The 26,572-nt window shown below is 36.5% G+C and overlaps 1 protein-coding gene across 1 annotated transcript; it reads right to left on the bottom strand.

Moving 5' to 3' along the window:
- Window positions 1-14,916: 14,916 nt before the first annotated feature.
- On the bottom strand, window positions 14,917-16,151 carry LOC146881620 (zinc finger CCCH domain-containing protein 18-like). Its single transcript, XM_085669259.1, has 2 exons — window positions 16,088-16,151; window positions 14,917-15,515 (listed from the first exon to the last, which is right to left on the bottom strand). Exons 1-2 carry the CDS (start codon window positions 16,149-16,151, stop codon window positions 14,917-14,919), a joined length of 663 nt encoding a protein of 220 aa, XP_085525385.1.
- Window positions 16,152-26,572: the final 10,421 nt, after the last annotated feature.

The raw sequence follows: 26,572 nt of genomic DNA, 5'->3' as shown, positions 1-26,572 counted from the left end.
TTGCTGGTAACTGGAGTTTCTCCACCAAACTTTGGTTCACAACATTGTTTTCGCTTCCGTAATCGAATGCAACTAAACATGGATGGCCTACGGTTAAACACTTTGTATAATAAACTTCCTTTCCTATTCCAAATCTAGATGGCCAGGCTGTGAATCCACAACGTTCGATTCGTTTGACTGATCTATCATTGTTGGAATGCTAACAAGCAAGAAATTTGAGAAATTATTTAAAACGAGAAAATGGAAACATAAAAGAAGACGGAATGAAAATTGATAGACATCACACTTCCAAGAATGGAAGATAAGCCTAAGAGTTGAAACACACAAAGGGATGAGGGACCTTTGATTAAACTCATGGATTCTTGAATCACTCAAGAACTTAGGAGAATCACTCTCACTAAGATAGATGAGATAAAACTCGTTTATTTTCTGAATAAAACTCAGCTTGCCTTCATTGATGAAAATGATTCAACTTATATCGGAGCTTTAACCATCAGAATTACAAAAGACACATAAATTTCAATACCATCTCACTAAAAGCTATTAATTAATGATCCACTCAAGCTAATAATGATCCGCTACTTAATGGTTGATTGTAACTGAATTTAAGGCTACCAAAAGTCATCCACAAACTTTGAGCAAAGGTCCTCTTGATCTTCCAAAGGTTGGTTCTTAAGTTGGCATATGGACCCTTATTTCAACTTGAAGATAAAGCAAAACTAAAGCCCATTAATTGGTTAAGCACAAACACAATTTGGTCAGCCCATTTTACAAAGCATTGGGCCCTTATTTAAATAAAAGAAACTGCATCAACACGGCGCATTAGTCATCCTCCATTTGACCCATATGCAATTCTTATCATACCCTCCTTCTTCGAGAAGATTTGTCCCGAATCTTAAGACACTAGTTTTAAAGTAAGTTTTTATAATGATCTTGTGAAGGAATTTTATTTTTTCACAAGTTGAAACTAATTCTCTTCTTCCAGGATCAAATTCAACTTGATATTTGTTACTTTCCAATGGTTGCAATCCGTCGATAACATTTCTTGGCAACAGTACCCCACCTTGATATGTAACAATAAATAATTCCATGCGTTGTGTTTGACGAATTTGCTTCTTATCGACGGACCAAATGCATGATAAAGCACTATGAACAAGCTTCCATTTCAAACATGGAAGTTCGTGTATTTTCTTCACATGCTTATCCTTTTGTTCCAGTAAAATGACATCAGAAACTGTAGAAGGAAAAACATTGACGAATAACCTTTCTCTAGTTCCATTTCTTTTTCTTTATTTTCCCTTCCTTCTGCTGTTTCTATTACCTCTTTTTCTATTCTTTCTTTTTCTGTTTTCTCCTTCAGCCTACGTTGATCCTTACTGACTTGTCTTGGGGTCATAAACTTCTACTTCTTTTGATGTCCCTCATGCCTTAAATAAAGGGAACGTTCATCAAGATGGAGTGCTTTAAAATGAAGCCATGCCCATCCCAAAAGAAGATGACAAGAGTCCATGGGAGCAATCTTACATAGTACTTCTTTCTCACATTGCTATGTACTGAATTTGATCCATGCTTGATCCAGATGAAAGGTTGCTGGTAACTGGAGTTTCTCCACCAAACTTTGGTTCACAACATTGTTTTCGCTTCCGTAATCGAATGCAACTAAACATGGATGGCCTTCGGTTAAACACTTTGTATAATAAACTTCCTTTCCTATTCCAAATCTAGATGGCCAGGCTGTGAATCCACAACGTTCGATTCGTTTGACTGATCTATCATTGTTGGAATGCTAACAAGCAAGAAATTTGAGAAATTATTTAAAACGAGAAAATGGAAATATAAAAGAAGATGGAATGAAAATTGATAGACATCACACTTCCAAGAATGGAAGATAAGCCTAAGAGTTGAAACACACAAAGGGATGAGGGACCTTTGATTAAACTCATGGATTCTTGAATCACTCAAGAACTTAGGAGAATCACTCTCACTAAGATAGATGAGATAAAACTCGTTTATTTTCTGAATAAAACTCAGCTTGCCTTCATTGATGAAAATGATTCAACTTATATCGGAGCTTTAACCATCAGAATTACAAAAGACACATAAATTTCAATACCATCTCACTAAAAGCTATTAATTAATGATCCACTCAAGCTAATAATGATCCGCTACTTAATGGTTGATTGTAACTGAATTTAAGGCTACCAAAAGTCATCCACAAACTTTGAGCAAAGGTCCTCTTGATCTTCCAAAGGTTGGTTCTTAAGTTGGCATATGGACCCTTATTTCAACTTGAAGATAAAGCAAAACTAAAGCCCATTAATTGGTTAAGCACAAACACAATTTGGTCAGCCCATTTTACAAAGCATTGGGCCCTTATTTAAATAAAAGAAACTGCATCAACACGGCGCATTAGTCATCCTCCATTTGACCCATATGCAATTCTTATCATACCCTCCTTCTTCGAGAAGATTTGTCCCGAATCTTAAGACACTAGTTTTAAAGTAAGTTTTTATAATGATCTTGTGAAGGAATTTTATTTTTTCACAAGTTGAAACTAATTCTCTTCTTCCAGGATCAAATTCAACTTGATATTTGTTACTTTCCAATGGTTGCAATCCGTCGATAACATTTCTTGGCAACAGTACCCCACCTTGATATGTAACAATAAATAATTCCATGCGTTGTGTTTGACAAATTTGCTTCTTATCGATGGACCAAATGCATGATAAAGCACTATGAACAAGCTTCCATTTCAAACATGGAAGTTCGTGTATTTCCTACACATGGTTATCCTTTTGTTCCAGTAAAATGACATCACAAACTGTAGAAGGAAAAACATTGACGAATAAACTTTCTCTAGTTCCATTTCTTTTTCTTTATTTTCCCTTCCTTCTGCAGTTTCTATTACTTCTTTTTCTATTCTTTCTTTTTCTGTTTTCTCCTTCAGCCTACGTTGATCCTTACTGACTTGTCTTGGTGTCATAAACTTCTACTTCTTTTGATGTCCCTCATGCCTCAAATAAAGGGAACGTTCATCACGATGGAGTGCTTTAAAATGAAGCCATGCCCATCCCAAAAGAAGATGACAAGAGTCCATGGGAGCAATATCACATAATACTTCTTTCACACATTGCCATGTACTGAATTTGATCCATGCTTGATCCAGATGAAAGGTTGCTGGTAACTGGAGTTTCTCCACCAAACTTTGGTTCACAACATTGTTTTCGCTTCCGTAATCGAATGCAACTAAACATGGATGGCCTTCGGTTAAACACTTTGTATAATAAACGTCCTTTCCTATTCCAAATCTAGATGGCCAGGCTGTGAATCCACAACGTTCGATTCGTTTGACTGATCTATCATAGTTGGAATGCTAACAAGCAAGAAATTTGAGAAATTATTTAAAACGAGAAAATGGAAATATAAAAGAAGATGGAATGAAAATTGATAGACATCACACTTCCAAGAATGGAAGATAAGCCTAAGAGTTGAAACACACAAAGGGATAAAGGACCTTTGATTAAACTCATGGATTCTTGAATCACTCAAGAACTTAGGAGAATCACTCTCACTAAGATAGATGAGATAAAACTCGTTTATTTTCTGAATAAAACTCAGCTTGCCTTCATTGATGAAAATGATTCAACTTATATCGGAGCTTTAACCATCAGAATTACAAAAGACACATAAATTTCAATACCATCTCACTAAAAGCTATTAATTAATGATCCACTCAAGCTAATAATGATCCGTTACTTAATGGTTGATTGTAACTGAATTTAAGGCTACCAAAAGTCATCCACAAACTTTGAGCAAAGGTCCTCTTGATCTTCCAAAGGTTGGTTCTTAAGTTGGCATATGGACCCTTATTTCAACTTGAAGATAAAGCAAAACTAAAGCCCATTAATTGGTTAAGCACAAACACAATTTGGTCAGCCCATTTTACAAAGCATTGGGCCCTTATTTAAATAAAAGAAACTGCATCAACACGGCGCATTAGTCATCCTCCATTTGACCCATATGCAATTCTTATCATACCCTCCTTCTTCGAGAAGATTTGTCCCGAATCTTAAGACACTAGTTTTAAAGTAAGTTTTTATAATGATCTTGTGAAGGAATTTTATTTTTTCACAAGTTGAAACTAATTCTCTTCTTCCAGGATCAAATTCAACTTGATATTTGTTACTTTCCAATGGTTGCAATCCGTCGATAACATTTCTTGGCAACAGTACCCCACCTTGATATGTAACAATAAATAATTCCATGCGTTGTGTTTGACGAATTTGCTTCTTATCGACGGACCAAATGCATGATAGAGCACTATGAACAAGCTTCCTTTTCAAACATGGAAGTTCGTGTATTTCCTTCACATGCTTATCCTTTTGTTCCTGTAAAATGACATCACAAACTGTAGAAGGAAAAACATTGACGAATAAACTTTCTCTAGTTCCATTTCTTTTTCTTTATTTTCCCTTCCTTCTGCAGTTTCTATTACTTCTTTTTCTATTCTTTCTTTTTCTGTTTTCTCCTTCAGCCTACGTTGATCCTTACTGACTTGTCTTGGTGTCATAAACTTCTACTTCTTTTGATGTCCCTCATGCCTCAAATAAAGGGAACGTTCATCACGATGGAGTGCTTTAAAATGAAGCCATGCCCATCCCAAAAGAAGATGACAAGAGTCCATGGGAGCAATATCACATAATACTTCTTTCACACATTGCCATGTACTGAATTTGATCCATGCTTGATCCAGATGAAAGGTTGCTGGTAAGTGGAGTTTCTCCACCAAACTTTGGTTCACAACATTGTTTTCGCTTCCGTAATCGAATGCAACTAAACATGGATGGCCTTCGGTTGAACACTTTGTATAATAAACGTCCTTTCCTATTCCAAATCTAGATGGCCAGGCTGTGAATCCACAACGTTCGATTCGTTTGACTGATCTATCATAGTTGGAATGCTAACAAGCAAGAAATTTGAGAAATTATTTAAAACGAGAAAATGGAAATATAAAAGAAGATGGAATGAAAATTGATAGACATCACACTTCCAAGAATGGAAGATAAGCCTAAGAGTTGAGACACACAAAGGGATAAAGGACCTTTGTTTAAACTCATGGATTCTTGAATCACTCAAGAATTAGGAGAATCACTCTCACTAAGATAGATGAGATAAAACTCGTTTATTTTCTGAATAAAACTCAGCTTGCCTTCATTGATGAAAATGATTCAACTTATATCGGAGCTTTAACCATCAGAATTACAAAAGACACATAAATTTCAATACCATCTCACTAAAAGCTATAAATTAATGATCCACTCAAGCTAATAATGATCCGCTACTTAATGGTTGATTGTAACTGAATTTAAGGCTACCAAAAGTCATCCACAAACTTTGAGCAAAGGTCCTCTTGATCTTCCAAAGGTTGGTTCTTAAGTTGGCATATGGACCCTTATTTCAACTTGAAGATAAAGCAAAACTAAAGCCCATTAATTGGTTAAGCACAAACACAATTTGGTCAGCCAATTTTACAAAGCATTGGGCCCTTATTTAAATAAAAGAAACTGCATCAACACGGCGCATTAGTCATCCTCCATTTGACCTATATGCAATTCACATCATACCCTCCTTCTTCGAGAAGATTTGTCCCGAATCTTAAGACACTAGTTTTAAAGTAAGTTTTTATAATGATCTTGTGAAGGAATTTTATTTTTTCACAAGTTGAAACTAATTCTCTTCTTCCAGGATCAAATTCAACTTGATATTTGTTACTTTCCAATGGTTGCAATCCGTCGATAACATTTCTTGGCAACAGTACCCCACCTTGATATGTAACAATAAATAATTCCATGCGTTGTGTTTGACGAATTTGCTTCTTATCGACGGACCAAATGCATGATAGAGCACTATGAACAAGCTTCCTTTTCAAACATGGAAGTTCGTGTATTTCCTTCACATGCTCATCCTTTTGTTCCTATAAAATGACATCACAAACTATAGAAGAAAAAACATTGACAAATAAACTTTCTCTAGTTCCATTTCTTTTTCTTTATTTTCCCTTCCTTCTGCAATTTCTATTACTTTCTTTTCTATTCTTTCTTTTTCTGTTTTCTCCTTCAGCCTACGTTGATCCTTACCGACCTGTCTTGGTGTCATAAACTTCTACTTCTTTTGATGTCCCTCATGCCTCAAATAAAGGGAACGTTCATCAAGATGGAGTGTTTTAAAATAAAGCCATGCCCATCCCAAAAGAAGATGACAAGAGTCCATGGGAGCAATATCACATAATACTTCTTTCACACATTGCCATGTACTGAATTTGATCCATGCTTGATCCAGATGAAAGGTTGTTGGTACCTGGAGTTTCTCCACCAAACTTTGGTTCACAACATTGTTTTCGCTTCCGTAATCAAATGCAACTAAACATGGATGGCCTTCGGTTAAACACTTTGTATAATAAACTTCCTTTCCTATTCCAAATCTAGATGGCCAGGCTATGAATCCACAACGTTCGATTCGTTTGACTGATCTATCATTCTTGGAATGCTAACAAGCAAGAAATTTGAGAAATTATTTAAAACGAGAAAATGGAAACATAATAGAGGGAATGAAAATTGATAGACATCACACTTCCAAGAATGGAAGATAAGCCTATGAGTTGAACACACAAAGAGATAAAGGACCTTTGATTAAACTCATGGATTCTTGAATCACTCAAGAACTTAGGAGAATCACTCTCACTAAGATAGATGAGATAAAACTCGTTTATTTTCTGAATAAAACTCAGCTTGCCTTCATTGATGAAAATGATTCAACTTATATCGGAGCTTTAACCATCAGAATTACAAAAGACACATAAATTTCAATACCATCTCACTAAAAGCTATTAATTAATGATCCACTCAAGCTAATAATGATCCGCTACTTAATGGTTGATTGTAACTGAATTTAAGGCTACCAAAAGTCATCCACAAACTTTGAGCAAAGGTCCTCTTGATCTTCCAAAGGTTGGTTCTTAAGTTGGCATATGAACCCTTATTTCAACTTGAAGATAAAGCAAAACTAAAGCCCATTAATTGGTTAAGCACAAACACAATTTGGTCAGCCAATTTTACAAAGCATTGGGCCCTTATTTAAATAAAAGAAACTGCATCAACACGGCGCATTAGTCATCCTCCATTTGACCCATATGCAATTCACATCATACCCTCCTTCTTCGAGAAGATTTGTCCCGAATCTTAAGACACTAGTTTTAAAGTAAGTTTTTATAATGATCTTGTGAAGGAATTTTATTTTTTCACAAGTTGAAACTAATTCTCTTCTTCCAGGATCAAATTCAACTTGATATTTGTTACTTTCCAATGGTTGCAATCCGTCGATAACATTTCTTGGCAACAGTACCCCACCTTGATATGTAACAATAAATAATTCCATGCGTTGTGTTTGACGAATTTGCTTCTTATCGACGGACCAAATGCATGATAAAGCACTATGAACAAGCTTCCTTTTCAAACATGGAAGTTCGTGTATTTCCTTCACATGCTTATCCTTTTGTTCCTGTAAAATGACATCACAAACTATAGAAGAAAAAACATTGACGAATAAACTTTCTCTAGTTCCATTTCTTTTTCTTTATTTTCCCTTCCTTCTGCAATTTCTATTACTTTTTTTTCTATTCTTTCTTTTTCTGTTTTCTCCTTCAGCCTACGTTGATCCTTACCGACTTGTCTTGGTGTCATAAACTTCTACTTCTTTTGATGTCCCTCATGCCTCAAATAAAGGGAACGTTCATCAAGATGGAGTGTTTTAAAATAAAGTCATGCCCATCCCAAAAGAAGATGACAAGAGTCCATGGGAGCAATATCACATAATACTTCTTTCACACATTGCCATGTACTGAATTTGATCCATGCTTGATCCAGATGAAAGGTTGTTGGTAACTGGAGTTTCTCCACCAAACTTTGGTTCACAACATTGTTTTCGCTTCCGTAATCGAATGCAACTAAACATGGATGGCCTTCGGCTAAACACTTTGTATAATAAACTTCCTTTCCTAGTCCAAATCTAGATGGCCAGGCTATGAATCCACTACGTTCGATTCGTTTGAATGATCTATCATTGTTGGAATGCTAACAAGCAAGAAATTTGAGAAATTATTTAAAACGAGAAAATGGAAACATAAAAGAAGATGGAATGAAAATTGATAGACATCACACTTCCAAGAATGGAAGATAAGCCTAAGAGTTGAAACACACAAAGAGATAAAGGACCTTTGATTAAACTCATGGATTCTTGAATCACTCAAGAACTTAGGAGAATCACTCTTACTAAGATAGATGAGATAAAACTCGTTTATTTTCTGAATAAAACTCAGCTTGCCTTCATTGATGAAAATGATTCAACTTATATCGGAGCTTTAACCATCAGAATTACAAAAGACACATAAATTTCAATATCATTCCGCTAAAAGCTATTAATTAATGATCCACGCAAGCTAATAATGATTCGCTACTTAATGGTTGATTGTAACTGAATTTAAGGCTACCAAAAGTCATCCACAAACTTTGAGCAAAGGTCCTCTTGATCTTCCAAAGGTTGGTTCTTAAGTTGGCATATGGACCCTTATTTCAACTTGAAGATAAAGCAAAACTAAAGCCCATTAATTGGTTAAGCACAAACACAATTTGGTCAGCCAATTTTACAAAGCATTGGGCCCTTATTTAAATAAAAGAAACTGCATCAACACGGCGCATGAGTCATCCTCCATTTGACCCATATGCAATTCACATCATACCCTCCTTCTTCGAGAAGATTTGTCCCGAATCTTAAGACACTAGTTTTAAAGTAAGTTTTTATACTGATCTTCTGAAGGAACTTTATTTTTTCACAAGTTGAAACTAATTCTCTTCTTCCAGGATCAAATTCAACTTGATATTTGTTACTTTCCAATGGTTGCAATCCGTCGATAACATTTCTTGGCAACAGTACCCCACCTTGATATGTAACAATAAATAATTCCATGCGTTGTCTTTGACGAATTTGCTTCTTATCGACGGACCAAATGCATGATAAAGCACTATGAACAAGCTTCCTTTTCAAACATGGAAGTTCGTGTATTTCCTTCACATGCTTATCCTTTTGTTCCTGTAAAATGACATCACAAACTATAGAAGAAAAAACATTGACGAATAAACTTTCTCTAGTTCCATTTCTTTTTCTTTATTTTCCCTTCCTTCTGCAATTTCTATTACTTTCTTTTCTATTCTTTCTTTTTCTGTTTTCTCCTTCAGCCTACGTTGATCCTTACCGACTTGTCTTGGTGTCATAAACTTCTACTTCTTTTGATGTCTCTCATGCCTCAAATAAAGGGAACGTTCATCAAGATGGAGTGTTTTAAAATAAAGCCATGCCTATCCCAAAAGAAGATGACAAGAGTCCATGGGAGCAATATCACATAATACTTCTTTCACACATTGCCATGTACTGAATTTGATCCATGCTTGATCCAGATTAAAGGTTGTTGGTAACTGGAGTTTCTCCACCAAACTTTGGTTCACAACATTATTTTCGCTTCCGTAATCGAATGCAACTAAACATGGATGGCCTTCGGTTAAACACTTTGTATAATAAACTTCCTTTCCTATTCCAAATCTAGATGGCCAGGCTGTGAATACCAAATGATGTGAATCCACAGTGTTCGATTCGTTTGACTGATCTATCATTGTTGGAATGCTAACAAGCAAGAAATTGGAGAAATTATTTAAAACGAGAAAATGGAAACATAAAAGAAGATGGAATGGAAATTGATAGACATCAGACTTACAAGAATGGAAGATAAGCCTAAGAGTTGAAACACACAAAGGGATAAAGGACCTTTGATTAAACTCATGGATTCTTGAATCACTCAAGAACTTAGGAGAATCACTCTCACTAAGATAGATGAGATAAAACTCGTTTATTTTCTGAATAAAACTCAGCTTGCCTTCATTGATGAAAATGATTCAACTTATATCGGAGCTTTAACCATCAGAATTACAAAAGACACATAAATTTCAATATCATTCCGCTAAAAGCTATTAATTAATGATCCACTCAAGCTAATAATGATTCGCTACTTAATGGTTGATTGTAACTGAATTTAAGGCTACCAAAAGTCATCCACAAACTTTGAGCAAAGGTCCTCTTGATCTTCCAAAGGTTGGTTCTTAAGTTGGCATATGGACCCTTATTTCAACTTGAAGATAAAGCAAAACTAAAGCCCATTAATTGGTTAAGCACAAACACAATTTGGTCAGCCAATTTTACAAAGCATTGGGCCCTTATTTAAATAAAAGAAACTGCATCAACACGGTGCATTAGTCATCCTCCATTTGACCCATATGCAATTCACATCATACCCTCCTTCTTCGAGAAGATTTGTCCCGAATCTTAAGACACTAGTTTTAAAGTAAGTTTTTATACTGATCTTGTGAAGGAATTTTATTTTTTCACAAGTTGAAACTAATTCTCTTCTTCCAGGATCAAATTCAACTTGATATTTGTTACTTTCCAATGGTTGCAATCCGTCGATAACAATTCTTGGCAACAGTACCCCACCTTGATATGTAACAATAAATAATTCCATACGTTGTGTTTGACGAATTTGCTTCTTATCGACGGACCAAATGCATGATAAAGCACTATGAACAAGCTTCCTTTTCAAACATGGAAGTTCGTGTATTTCCTTCACATGCTTATCCTTTTGTTCCTGTAAAATGACATCATAAACTATAGAAGAAAAAACATTGACGAATAAACTTTCTCTAGTTCCATTTCTTTTTCTTTATTTTCCCTTCCTTCTGCAATTTCTATTACTTTTTTTCTATTCTTTCTTTTTCTGTTTTCTCCTTCAGCCTACGTTGATCCTTACTGACTTGTCTTGGTGTCATAAACTTCTACTTCTTTTGATGTCCCTCATGCCTCAAATAAAGGGAACGTTCATCAAGATGGAGTGTTTTAAAATAAAGCCATGCCCATCCCAAAAGAAGATGACAAGAGTCCATGGGAGCAATATCACATAATACTTCTTTCACACATTGCCATGTACTGAATTTGATCCATGCTTGATCCAGATTAAAGGTTGTTGGTAACTGGAGTTTCTCCACCAAACTTTGGTTCACAACATTATTTTCGCTTCCGTAATCGAATGCAACTAAACATGGATGGCCTTCGGTTAAACACTTTGTATAATAAACTTCCTTTCCTATTCCAAATCTAGATGGCCAGGCTGTGAATACCAAATGATGTGAATCCACAGTGTTCGATTCGTTTGACTGATCTATCATTGTTGGAATGCTAACAAGCAAGAAATTGGAGAAATTATTTAAAATGAGAAAATGGAAACATAAAAGAAGATGGAATGGAAATTGATAGACATCAGACTTCCAAGAATGGAAGATAAGCCTAAGAGTTGAAACACACAAAGGGATAAAGGACCTTTGATTAAACTCATGGATTCTTGAATCACTCAAGAACTTAGGAGAATCACTCTCACTAAGATAGATGAGATAAAACTCGTTTATTTTCTGAATAAAACTCAGCTTGCCTTCATTGATGAAAATGATTCAACTTATATCGGAGCTTTAACCATCAGAATTACAAAAGACACATAAATTTCAATATCATTCCGCTAAAAGCTATTAATTAATGATCCACTCAAGCTAATAATGATTCACTACTTAATGGTTGATTGTAACTGAATTTAAGGCTACCAAAAGTCATCCACAAACTTTGAGCAAAGGTCCTCTTGATCTTCCAAAGGTTGGTTCTTAAGTTGGCATATGGACCCTTATTTCAACTTGAAGATAAAGCAAAACTAAAGCCCATTAATTGGTTAAGCATGATGAAGGATCGTCTCGGATTTGGGGAGGAATTCATCTAGAACGAAAATGGGTATGAACCCTAAAACGAAAAGGGGGAAAATGGAGGACGTCGATTGGGGGTTTTTGCGGAACGGAAGGAAATCACGCCACTTGGAGGAGATTCCAAGATAAGTGAGGATGATCCGCCACTTTGAATCGGAGATTCAAAGATAAGGATCGGTGGTTCTGAGGAGAACCTCGAGACTTGAGAGAAAACTCACTGTTTCATAAAACTCAAATCTCCATACAAATGTGTCTCACAATGGCTTATATACTATGGGCCGAAACACCAAAAAGGCCCAACATAACTAAAGGTCCGGTAAAGTCCAAACAAAAACATTACAAGAATTATAAGAGTTCCTATTCTATGATCTAAAGCTAATCCGAGATCTCTTTAAAGGTCTTGGGCATGATCCCATCAACTGCTCTGAAAACCATGTGACGATCCCGAACCACGCCTCCATCATTGCCTCCAGGTTGGACAAAATTCGACCTCGAATTTTAGCGCTTTATTTCCTACAACCAGACACACAAACATAAGTGTGAAAGCACACAAAAACCATAATAGTCTAAAGACAGAAATGAAATGCTATATATATAAAAAAGGAGATGGGAATCATAAAAGAGGCCAATCTCTTATTATCAAGGTGTTAAAAGATTGTCTTCCAGGATCAAAGATAAACCTGCAGAACACGTCAAAAAGTTTAACCACAAGTATACTATTCACTGTGGAACAAAAAGGAGAACAACCCATAATAATCAGAATAGAAAAAGAGTGTCCCTGAAATCCTTCAGGATTTTCATGATAGGACAAACACACAAACAGATGATTAAATGCAGGTTCATGTGTTGCCCATGTTGTTGTTGCCTTTTCTATCATCCTTTCCTCACCCCATCGCTTATGCCATTGCTCCTTAATGTATAAGTCTTCCCTAGGCATTAAGACAAAAAGAGAGGGATTAGTAAGTGTTCCCAATGAAAAATCATGATGTGAATGGGAACAACAATTTAACATATTATCATCCCCCTTTAAGGATTTCATCTCAACCATGCATGCCACGGGTGTGAGGAGAGACTCATTCTCGTGTTTCTCTCTTTGTTCTTTCTCTTCTCGCTCTCTTAGCAGTTTTTCTTTTCTTTCTCTAAGCTCTTTCATCTTTTGTTCTCTTAGCTCTTGCTCCTTTCTCTCTTTTAGCTCTCTCTTTTGTCTTGCTTTTTCCCACATTTCCTTTAATGCTCTTTCCGCCTTTTCATGCTCCCTTTTTGCTCGTTGCTCTTGCCTAACTTCGAGCTTTCGCCTAACACTCCTCTTTACCTCTTTCAAGTATACAATGTAATCCTGGAGTTCCTGAAGATTCATGTACTTTGCGTTCCAATTAGGACATTGATAATTTTCGTGTCCATAACCTTCACACTTGGTGCAGCTAATAACACTTGTTTTGTCTTTTGGTAATGATCGTCTTTCTTCATGGTGCTCCTTTCTAAGATTCCCAAGTTTGCTATTCAACTTGATAATTCTGGACACAATGAAGTTGATATCTTCTATCAAGGTTGAACGTGTATGGAACATTCTGGAGTGCTCAAAATTCCTAATTCCTGCAGTGAAAGAGAGGAAACAAGAACTAACACAAAACACAGTAAGTGGTTAGCAAAAGTAATGGGGATAAAATTATTAAATGGGCCTCACCACTCCTTACGTGTTTACACTCAATTCCACTCGTGTTTCACTCTCAAAGTGTATTCACTCGCTCTCAAGTTCTTGTTCAGTTCTTCAAAGAACCGCCAATCAACCCATCTAGAAATCAACATCAAAGTGAAAGACGTAATGAATCTAGGCTCAACTCAGGAGGCCAAGGAAAGGATGACTCCAAGACAAAACCAAGGAAATTTAAAGACAAACTAAAAAGCACCAAAAGCAAGAAAGCGTTAAACCAAAGAGAGTGAATATGTGACAAACTAAGATTCTGACAACGAGAAAAGCACTTTAAAAGACAAGTGTAATCTAAACAAAGTATTTAGAATTACTACTGGAAATATGAAACAAAATACTCAAGCTAAATTGTGATGATTAATACAAACTTACACAAGCAATACTTCCAACAATTTAGCTCAAGGTACATTGTCCCACAACACAAGAATCCAAGGGAAAATCAAACTCGAAAAGAATTGATGGACAAGAGACTCAAACAAAGTTAGAAATTCAAGAAAAGGACTTATACTGACAAGAATAAGTACCATATGCATAATGGAGAGTAATCACAACAGCATCCAAAAAAAAATCAACTCAATCCATGCCCAAAACAAAGTGAGACAGCTGCAAAGCTGCAACAAACCAGCAAGCACGCTTGCTATCCAAACCAGCCAAAACACGACCCAAAACTGCACTGTTTAGCCAATGAAGCAGCACCAAAATTGTTTCTCTTAAGCGAGGGGTTGATGTCCTACACCAAAATGACTAAGCACCGAATGAAATTAAAGGGATACAGGCACCCAATCCAGCCTATTGCTGCCACCGTTTGGTAAAAAAAAGCACTAAAACAAATAAGGTACTAATATCCGCTGCACCAATGAAAGTAGCTGCTGTCTAATTATGCATCACCATGTGGCAGCTTAAACAAATCTGCACCTGACATTAAACAAACCAAAACCAAAAAAAATGTGCCAATCACAATCACCAACAACTTGAATCTGCCACTTTCACCATGCTGCACTGCTAGCCTATTTCACGTGCCAATCAAAGAAATGCCGCATGAACTAGATACTCAAGTGAAACTTCTGCACCAAAAGGACTAAGCCACGCTGCTGCAGTGAGTCCAAACTGTTTTAGCACTTCTAACTCCAATTTCACGTGGCAATTCACTACACCTGCTGTACCGAAACACGATTGAAGGCTGCTGCCACATCAAAATAAAAAGGCTGCCACCAACTGAAATAAAGAAATGGTTGCTGCACTACACAAAATTTCTGTTCTGTCACCGATGCACCAAGAAAACTAGAGATGTTTTGCTTCCAAGCATTATTTAACTGCTGAAATTCCACTATCTACTGGAAATGAAAATGGGCTATCTGGGAGATTCAGTCCTTGATTGCTGTCCTCAGCAGTGTAATTGTTATCCATATATCCGGATTTGTCATTCAGAACATGATTGAGAGATTCTGCAGAATGGACATTGAAATGATCATTTGAAGTTTTTGCTGCGTTAAAGCCTAAATGGGGTGAAATGGTGAAAGATTTTTGGGCCAACTGCAGCTCTGCAAAACGTCTTCTCTGAAATTCAAATGCAGCCTCCTCTTGCTGTTCAATGATCAGGCTCCTCAGAGATCGAGGGTTCCTGCAACCTCTTGGAATTGGCGTAGGTTCAGTGTCAACATCTAGGTAGTGTGCTGCGTAATAAGCAGGGTGCTGGTGCTCAACTCTATCTGAGTGCTTTCTGAGCATAAGTTTTGGCTTCTCTTTATAAGGTTTCACAAGAACCCGTGATTCACAGACGTAATGGGGATTTCCCTTATCCAAAATTGCTTTAACAGTTTCAGAATCATCAAGCACCAATTTTCCTGCCACCACCGCTCGAAAACAGTGTATGTTGCTGTCAATTGGACCAATCCAACCAGCTGCTGTCACCGTTTGAACAACTCAATTCATGCCCCACACATCAGCCAATCATAGCACAAACAGTCCTTGATAAGTCCACTGTCCCGTTACCACAATCAGCACCAAATTGAAAAGAGGTTTGTAATAAGCTCACTTTGTTGACCGCATGAATACTCTGCTGGACCCGTCTGCACTAGATTTTGCACAAAAAAAAACCAGAAAAATGCACCAAAAGTTTGGACACCGCTTGGACCAAGAGCTGCTGCACCGAAAGACTAAGCAAGCTACTGTCCCATAACCGCTTCAAGCACAAGCCCACCGACTGGGATTTCATAAAATGAAACTCTGCTCCACTAAAATCTTGCCAAATTGCACTGTTTACTTAGGAGAGCTGCTGCACAACATAACTAAGGCAGGCCTGAACAGCTAGCTTCAAAACAACTATGCACCAAATGAGTCTGTCCACCAAATGAGTCTGTCCAATGGTAAGAATTTAACAAAGGGTTCAAGCTTCACGTGGCAGCAATTCACCAACTCAACATGTCTTCCCCACTTCACGCTACTCTACTGCCTCAACAAACTAGCTATTGCGAACAAGCACTTGGTATGCATCGAATTCCATTGACCAATTTGCCTCCAATCGCCACGGATTCAGACATAACACCTTAATTTTGAAGTAGCTTCCAATTCTGGTCAAAACACGTGCAACACCCTATGAAATCAGTTCGCCCTCAACACAAACGAAAGAATAACAATTTCTACTTCAAAACATCCGGCGCCGAGGATGCCCAAAGATGAACCAAGCAATCAGTTCGTGGAATCCCCTTCTCAAACTTCCTAAACACGTGCACAATCGAAGACGAGACAGAAGCCACAAAGAACGAACAAGTCGCGAACAAACGAATGTAGCACGAACTATTTTGGAAGGAGAAACGACAAAATCCAAAATCAATCTTGAAAGAAGAACTAACCGAGCTCTGATTACCAGATGATGAAGGATCGTCTCGGATTTGGGGAGGAATTCATCTAGAACGAAAATGGGTATGAACCCTAAAACGAAAAGGGGGAAAATGGAGGACGTCGATTGGGGGTTTTTGCGGAACGGAAGGAAATCACGCCACTTGGAGGAGATTCCAAGATAAGTGAGGAAGATCCGCCACTTTGAATCGGAGATTCAAAGATAAGGATCGGTGGTTCTCAGGAGAACCTCGAGACTTGAGAGAAAACTCACTGTTTCATAAAACTCAAATCTCCATACAAATGTGTCTCACAATGGCTTATATACTATGGGCCGAAACACCAAAAAGGCCCAACATAACTAAAGGTCCGGTAAAGCCCAAACAAAAACATTACAAGAATTATAAGAGTTCCTATTCTATGATCTAAAGCTAATCCGAGATCTCTTTAAAGGTCTTGGGCATGATCCCATCAACTGCTCTGAAAACCATGTGACGATCCCGAACCACGCCTCCATCATTAAGCACAAACATAATTTGGTCAGCCAATTTTACAAAGCATTGGGCCCTTATTTAAATAAAAGAAACTGCATCAACACGGCGCATTAGTCATCCTCCATTTGACCCATATGCAATTCACATCATACCCTCCTTCTTCGAGAAGATTTGTCCCGAATCTTAAGACACTAGTTTTAAAGTAAGTTTTTATACTGATCTTCTGAAGGAATTTTATTTTTTCACAAGTTGAAACTAATTCTCTTCTTCCAGGATCAAATTCAACTTGATATTTGTTACTTTCCAATGGTTGCAATCCGTCGATAACATTTCTTGGCAATAGTACCCCACCTTGATATGTAACAATAAATAATTCCATGCGTTGTCTTTGACGAATTTGCTTCTTATCGACGAACCAAATGCATGATAAAGCACTATGAACAAGCTTCCTTTTCAAACATGGAAGTTCGTGTATTTCCTTCACATGCTTATCCTTTTGTTCCTGTAAAATGACATCACAAACTGTAGAAGAAAATACATTGACGAATAAACTTTCTCTAGTTCCATTTCTTTTTCTTTATTTTCCCTTCCCTCTGCAGTTTCTATTACTTCTTTTTCTATTCTTTCTTTTTCTGTTTTCTCCTTCAGCCTACGTTGATCCTTACTGACATGTCTTGGTGTCATAAACTTCTACTTCCTTTGATGTCCCTCATGCCTCAAATAAAGGGAACGTTCATCAAGATGGAGTGTTTTAAAATGAAGCCATGCCCATCCCATAAGAAGATGACAAGAGTCCATGGGAGCGATATCACATAATACTTCTTTCACACATATCCATGTACTGAATTTGATCCATGCTTGATCCAGATGAAAGGTTGCTGGTAACTGGAGTTTCTCCACCAATCTTTGGCTCACAACATTGTTTTCGCTTCCGTAATCGAATGCAACTAAACATGGATGGCCTTCGGTTAAACACTTTGTATAATAAACTTCCTTTCCTATTCCAAATCTAGATGGCCACGCTGTGAATACCAAATGATGTGAATCCACAGCGTTCAATTTGTTTTACTGATCTATCATTGTTGGAATGCTAACAAGCAAGAAATTTGAGAAATTATTTAAAATGAGAAAATGGAAACATAAAAGAAGATGGAATGAAAATTGATAGACATAACACTTCCAAGAATGGAAGATAAGCCTAAGAATTGAAACACACAGAGGGAGAAAGGACCTTTGATTAAACTCATGGATTCTGGAATCACTCAAGAACTTAGGAGAATCACTCTCACTAAGATAGATGAGATAAAACTCGTTTATTTTCTGAATAAAACTCAGCTTGCCTTCATTGATGAAAATGGTTCAACTTATATAGGAGCTTTAACCATCAGAATTACAAAAGACACATAAATTTCAATATCATCCCGCTGAAAGCTATTAATTAATTATCCACTCAAGCTAATAATGATCCGCTACTTAATGGTTGATTGTAACTGAATTTAAGGCTACCAAAAGTCATCCACAAACTTTGAGCAAAGGTCCTCTTGATCTTCCAAAGGTTGGTTCATAGGTTGGCATATGGACCCTTATTTCAACTTGAAGATAAAGCAAAACTAAAGCCCATTAATTGGTTAAGCACAAACACAATTTGGTCAGCCAATTTTACAAAGCATTGGGCCCTTGTTTAAATAAAAGAAACTGCATCAACACGGCGCATTAGTCATCCTCCATTTGACCCATATGCAATTCACATCATACCCTCCTTCTTCGAGAAGATTTGTCCCGAATCTTAAGACACTAGTTGTAAAGTAAGTTTTTATTATGATCTTGTGAAGGAAATTTACTTTTTCGCAAGTTGAAAGTAATTTTCTTCTTCCAGGATCAAATTAAACTTGATATTTGTTACTTTCCAATGATGGCAATCCGTCGATAACACTTGTTGACAACAGTACCCCACCTTGATATGTAACAATAAATAATTCCATGCGTTGTGTTTGACGAATTTGCTTCTTATCGACGGACCAAATGCGTGATAAAGCACTATGAACAAGCTTCCTTTTCAAACATGGAAGTTCGTGTATTTCCTTCACATGCTTATCCTTTTGTTCCTGTAAAATGATATCAGAAACTGTAGAAGAAAATACATTGACGAATAAACTTTCTCTAGTTCCATTTCTTTTTCTTTATTTTCCCTTCCTTCTGCAGTTTCTATTACTTCTTTTTCTATTCTTTCTTTTTTTTGTTTTCTCCTTCAGCCTACGTTGATCCTTACTGACATGTCTTGGTGTCATAAACTTCTACTTCCTTTGATGTCCCTCATGCCTCAAATAAAGGGAACGTTCATCAAGATGGAGTGTTTTAAAATGAAGCCATGCCCATCCCAAAAGAAGATGACAAGAGTCCATGGGAGCGATATCACATAATACTTCTTTCACACATTGCCATGTACTGAATTTGATCCATGCTTGATCCAGATGAAAGGTTGCTGGTAATTGGAGTTTCTCCACCAATCTTTGGCTCAAAATATTGTTTTCGCTTCCGTAATCGAATGCAACTAAACATGGATGGCCTTCGGTTAAACACTTTGTATAATAAACTTCCTTTCCTATTCCAGGTCTAGATGGCCAGGCTGTGAATACCAAATGATGTGAATCCACAGCGTTCGATTCGTTTGACTGATCTATCATTGTTGGAATGCTAACAAGCAAGAAATATGAGAAATTATTTAAAAAGAGAAAATGGAAACATAAAAGAAGATGGAACGGAAATTGATAGACATCACACTTCCAAGAATGGAAGATAAGCCTAAGAGTTGAAACACACAGAGGGAGAAAGGACCTTTGATTAAACTCATGGATTCTTGAATCACTCAAGAACTTAGGAGAATCACTCTCACTAAGATAGATGCGATAAAACTCGTTTATTTTCTGAATAAAACTCAGCTTGCCTTCATTGATGAAAATGGTTCAACTTATATAGGAGCTTTAACCATCAGAATTACAAAAGACACATAAATTTCAATATCATCCTGCTTAAAGCTATTAATTAATGATCCACTCAAGCTAATAATGAACCGCTACTTAATGGTTGATTGTAACTGAATTTAAGGCTACCAAAAGTCATCCACAAACTTTGAGCAAAGGTCCTCTTGATCTTCCAAAGGTTGGTTCATAGGTTGGCATATGGACCCTTATTTCAACTTGAAGATAAAGCAAAACTAAAGCCCATTAATTGGTTAAGCACAAACACAATTTGGTCAGCCAATTTTACAAAGCATTGGGCCCTTGTTTAAATAAAAGAAACTGCATCAACACGGCGCATTAGTCATCCTCCATTTGACCCATATGCAATTCACATCATACCCTCCTTCTTCGAGAAGATTTGTCCCGAATCTTAAGACACTAGTTGTAAAGTAAGTTTTTATTATGATCTTGTGAAGGAATTTTACTTTTTCGCAAGTTGAAACTAATTTTCTTCTTCCAGGATCAAATTCAACTTGATATTTGTTACTTTCCAATGGTGGCAATCCGTCAATAACACTTGTTGACAACAGTACCCCACCTTGATATGTAACAATAAATAATTCCATGCGTTGTGTTTGACGAATTTGCTTCTTATCGACGGACCAAATGCGTGATAAAGCACTATGAACAAGCTTCCTTTTCAAACATGGAAGTTCGTGTATTTCCTTCACATGCTTATCCTTTTGTTCCTGTAAAATGACATCACAAACTGTAGAAGAAAATACATTGACGAATAAACTTTCTCTAGTTCCATTTCATTTTCTTTATTTTCCCTTCCTTCTGCAGTTTCTATTACTTCTTTTTCTATTCTTTCTTTTTTTGTTTTCTCCTTCAGCCTACGTTGATCCTTACTGACATGTCTTGGTGTCATAAACTTCTACTTCCTTTGATGTCCCTCATGCCTCAAATAAAGGGAACGTTCATCAAGATGGAGTGTTTTAAAATGAAGCCATGCCCATCCCAAAAGAAGATGACAAGAGTCCATGGGAGCAATATCACATAATACTTCTTTCACACATTGCCATGTACTGAATTTGATCCATGCTTGATCCAGATGAAAGGTTGCTGGTAACTGGAGTTTCTCCACCAATCTTTGGCTCAAAACATTGTTTTCGCTTCCGTAATCGAATGCAACTAAACATGGATGGCCTTCGGTTAAACACTTTGTATAATAAACTTCCTTTCCTATTCCAGGTCTAGATGGCCAGGCTGTGAATACCGAATGATGTGAATCCACAGCGTTCGATTCGTTTGACTGATCTATCATTGTTGGAATGCTAACAAGCGAGAAATTTGAGAAATTATTTAAAACGAGAAAATGGAAACATAAAAGAAGATGGAACGGAAATTGATAGACATCACACTTCCAAGAATGGAAGATAAGCCTAAGAATTGAAACACACAGAGGAAGAAAGGACCTTTGATTAAACTCATGAATTCTTTAATCACTCAAGAACTTAGGAGAATCACTCTCACTAAGATAGATGAGATAAAACTCGTTTATTTTCTGAATAAAACTCAGCTTGCCTTCATTGATGAAAATGGTTCAACTTATATAGGAGCTTTAACCATCAGAATTACGAAAGACACATAAATTTCAATATCATCCCGCTTAAAGCTATTAATTAATGATCCACTCATGCTAATAATGATCTGCTACTTAATGGTTGATTGTAACTGAATTTAAGGCTACCAAAAGTCATCCACAAACTTTGAGCAAAGGTCCTCTTGATTTTCCAAAGGTTGGTTCTTAAGTTGGCAATTGGACCCTTATTTCAACTTGAAGATAAAGCAAAACTAAAGCCCATTAATTGGTTCAGAACAAACACAATTTGATCAGCCAATTTTACAAAGAATTGGGCCCTTATTTAAATAAAAGAAACTGCATCAACACGGTGCATTAGTCATCCTCCATTTGACCCATATGCAATTCACATCATACCCTCCTTCTTCGAGAAGATTTGTCCCGAATCTTAAGACACTAGTTTTAATGTAACTTTTTATTATGATCTTGTGAAGGAATTGTATATTTTCACAAGTTGAAACTAATTTTCTTCTTCCAGGATCAAATTCAACTTGATATTTGTTACTTTCCAATGGTGGCAATCCGTCAATAATACTTGTTGACAACAGTACCCCACCTTGATATGTAACAATAAATAAATCATTGCGTTGTGCTTGACGAATTTGCTTCTTATCGACGGACCAAATGCATGATAAAGCACTATGAACAAGCTTCCTTTTCAAAGATGGAAGTTCGTGTATTTCCTTCACATGCTTATCCTTTTGTTCCTGTTAAATGATATCACAAACTGTAGAAGAAAAAACATTGACGAATAAACTTTCTCTAGTTCCATTTCTTTTTCTTTATTTTCCCTTCCTTCTGCAGTTTCTATTAATTCTTTTTCTATTCTTTGTTTTTCTGTTTTCTCCTTCAGCCTACGTTGATCCTTACTGACTTGTCTTGGTGTCATAAACTTGTACTTCCTTTGATGTCCCTCATACCTCAAATAAAGGGAACGTTCATCAAGATGAAGTGTTTTAAAATGAAGCCATGCCCATCCCAAAAGAAGATGACAAGAGTCCATGGGAGCAATATCACATAATACTTCTTTCACACGTTGCCATGTACTGAATTTGATCCATGCTTGATCCAGATGAAACGTTGCTGGTAACTGGAGTTTCTCCACCAATCTTTGGCTCACAACATTGTTTTCGCTTCCGTAATCGAATGCAACTAAACATGGATGGCCTTCGGTTAAACACTTTGTATAATAAACTTCCTTTCCTATTCTAGGTCTAGATGGCCAGGCTGTGAATACCAAATGATGTGAATCCACAGCGTTCGATTCGTTTGACTGATCTATCATTGTTGGAATGCTAACAAGCAAGAAATTTGAGAAATTATTTAAAACGAGAAAATGGAAACATAAAAGAAGATGGAACGGAAATTGATAGACATCACACTTCCAAGAATGGAAGATAAGCCTAAGAATTGAAACACACAGAGGGAGAAAGGACCTTTGATTAAACTCATGGATTCTTGAATCACTCAAGAACTTAGGAGAATCACTCTCACTAAGATAGATGAGATAAAACTCGTTTATTTTCTGAATAAAACTCAGCTTGCCTTCATTGATGAAAATGGTTCAACTTATATAGGAGCTTTAACCATCAGAATTACAAAAGACACATAAATTTCAATATCATCCCGCTAAAAGCTATTAATTAATGATCCACTCAAGCTAATAATGAACCGCTACTTAATGGTTGATTGTAACTGAATTTAAGGCTACCAAAAGTCATCCACAAACTTTGAGCAAAGGTCCTCTTGATCTTCCAAAGGTTGGTTCATAGGTTGGCATATGGACCCTTATTTCAACTTGAAGATAAAGCAAAACTAAAGCCCATTAATTGGTTAAGCACAAACACAATTTGGTCAACCAATTTTACAAAGCATTGGGCCCTTGTTTAAATAAAAGAAACTGCATCAACACGGCGCATTAGTCATCCTCCATTTGACCCATATGCAATTCACATCATACCCTCCTTCTTCGAGAAGATTTGTCCCGAATCTTAAGACACTAGTTGTAAAGTAAGTTTTTATTATGATCTTGTGAAGGAAATTTACTTTTTCGCAAGTTGAAAGTAATTTTCTTCTTCCAGGATCAAATTAAACTTGATATTTGTTACTTTCCAATGATGGCAATCCGTCGATAACACTTGTTGACAACAGTACCCCACCTTGATATGTAACAATAAATAATTCCATGCGTTGTGTTTGACGAATTTGCTTCTTATCGACGGACCAAATGCGTGATAAAGCACTATGAACAAGCTTCCTTTTCAAACATGGAAGTTCGTGTATTTCCTTCACATGCTTATCCTTTTGTTCCTGTAAAATGATATCAGAAACTGTAGAAGAAAATACATTGACGAATAAACTTTCTCTAGTTCCATTTCTTTTTCTTTATTTTCCCTTCCTTCTGCAGTTTCTATTACTTCTTTTTCTATTCTTTCTTTTTTTTGTTTTCTCCTTCAGCCTACGTTGATCCTTACTGACATGTCTTGGTGTCATAAACTTCTACTTCCTTTGATGTCCCTCATGCCTCAAATAAAGGGAACGTTCATCAAGATGGAGTGTTTTAAAATGAAGCCAAGCCCATCCCAAAAGAAGATGACAAGAGTCCATGGGAGCGATATCACATAATACTTCTTTCACACATTGCCATGTACTGAATTTGATCCATGCTTGATCCAGATGAAAGGTTGCTGGTAACTGGAGTTTCTCCACCAATCTTTGGCTCAAAACATTGTTTTCGCTTCCGTAATCGAATGCAACTAAACATGGATGGCCTTCGGTTAAACACTTTGTATAATAAACTTCCTTTCCTATTCCAGGTCTAGATGGCCAGGCTGTGAATACCGAATGATGTGAATCCACAGCGTTCGATTCGTTTGACTGATCTATCATTGTTGGAATGCTAACAAGCGAGAAATTTGAGAAATTATTTAAAACGAGAAAATGGAAACATAAAAGAAGATGGAATGAAAATTGATAGACATCACACTTCCAAGAATGGCAGATAAGCCTAAGAGTTGAAACACACAAAGGGATAAAGGACCTTTGATTAAACTCATGGATTCTTGAATCACTCAAGAACTTAGGAGAATCACTCTCACTAAGATAGATGAGATAAAACTCGTTTATTTTCTGAATAAAACTCAGCTTGCCTTCATTGATGAAAATGGTTCAACTTATATAGGAGCTTTAACCATCAGAATTACAAAAGACACATAAATTTCAATATTATCCCGCTTAAAGCTATTAATTAATGATCCACTCATGCTAATAATGATCTGCTACTTAATGGTTTATTGTAACTGAATTTAAGGCTACCAAAAGTCATCCACAAACTTTGAGCAAAGGTCCTCTTGATTTTCCAAAGGTTGGTTCTTAAGTTGGCAATTGGACCCTTATTTCAACTTGAAGATAAAGCAAAACTAAAGCCCATTAATTGGTTCAGAACAAACACAATTTGATCAGCCAATTTTACAAAGAATTGGGCCCTTATTTAAATAAAAGAAACTGCATCAACACGGTGCATTAGTCATCCTCCATTTGACCCATATGCAATTCACATCATACCCTCCTTCTTCGAGAAGATTTGTCCCGAATCTTAAGACACTAGTTTTAATGTAACTTTTTATTATGATCTTGTGAAGGAATTGTATATTTTCACAAGTTGAAACTAATTTTCTTCTTCCAGGATCAAATTCAACTTGATATTTGTTACTTTCCAATGGTGGCAATCCGTCAATAACACTTGTTGACAACAGTACCCCACCTTGATATGTAACAATAAATAAATCATTGCGTTGTGCTTGACGAATTTGCTTCTTATCGACGGACCAAATGCATGATAAAGCACTATGAACAAGCTTCCTTTTCAAAGATGGAAGTTCGTGTATTTCCTTCACATGCTTATCCTTTTGTTCCTGTTAAATGATATCACAAACTGTAGAAGAAAAAACATTGACGAATAAACTTTCTCTAGTTCCATTTCTTTTTCTTTATTTTCCCTTCCTTCTGCAGTTTCTATTAATTCTTTTTCTATTCTTTGTTTTTCTGTTTTCTCCTTCAGCCTACGTTGATCCTTACTGACTTGTCTTGGTGTCATAAACTTGTACTTCCTTTGATGTCCCTCATACCTCAAATAAAGGGAACGTTCATCAAGATGAAGTGTTTTAAAATGAAGCCATGCCCATCCCAAAAGAAGATGACAAGAGTCCATGGGAGCAATATCACATAATACTTCTTTCACACGTTGCCATGTACTGAATTTGATCCATGCTTGATCCAGATGAAACGTTGCTGGTAACTGGAGTTTCTCCACCAATCTTTGGCTCACAACATTGTTTTCGCTTCCGTAATCGAATGCAACTAAACATGGATGGCCTTCGGTTAAACACTTTGTATAATAAACTTCCTTTCCTATTCTAGGTCTAGATGGCCAGGCTGTGAATACCAAATGATGTGAATCCACAGCGTTCGATTCGTTTGACTGATCTATCATTGTTGGAATGCTAACAAGCAAGAAATTTGAGAAATTATTTAAAACGAGAAAATGGAAACATAAAAGAAGATGGAACGGAAATTGATAGACATCACACTTCCAAGAATGGAAGATAAGCCTAAGAATTGAAACACACAGAGGGAGAAAGGACCTTTGATTAAACTCATGGATTCTTGAATCACTCAAGAACTTAGGAGAATCACTCTCACTAAGATAGATGAGATAAAACTCGTTTATTTTCTGAATAAAACTCAGCTTGCCTTCATTGATGAAAATGGTTCAACTTATATAGGAGCTTTAACCATCAGAATTACAAAAGACACATAAATTTCAATATCATCCCGCTTAAAGCTATTAATTAATGATCCACTCATGCTAATAATGATCTTCTACTTAATGGTTGATTGTAACTGAATTTAAGGCTACCAAAAGTCATCCACAAACTTTGAGCAAAGGTCCTCTTGATTTTCCAAAGGTTGGTTCTTAAGTTGGCAATTGGACCCTTATTTCAACTTGAAGATAAAGCAAAACT

This window comes from Vigna unguiculata, chromosome 11 (assembly GCF_037176805.1).
Source record: "Vigna unguiculata cultivar grain cowpea cultivar isolate G323 ecotype 2 chromosome 11, ASM3717680v1, whole genome shotgun sequence".
NCBI lineage: Eukaryota > Viridiplantae > Streptophyta > Magnoliopsida > Fabales > Fabaceae > Vigna > Vigna unguiculata.
The sequence above is the reverse complement of the archived record's forward strand: the minus strand, read 5'-3'. Positions and strand labels throughout refer to the sequence as shown.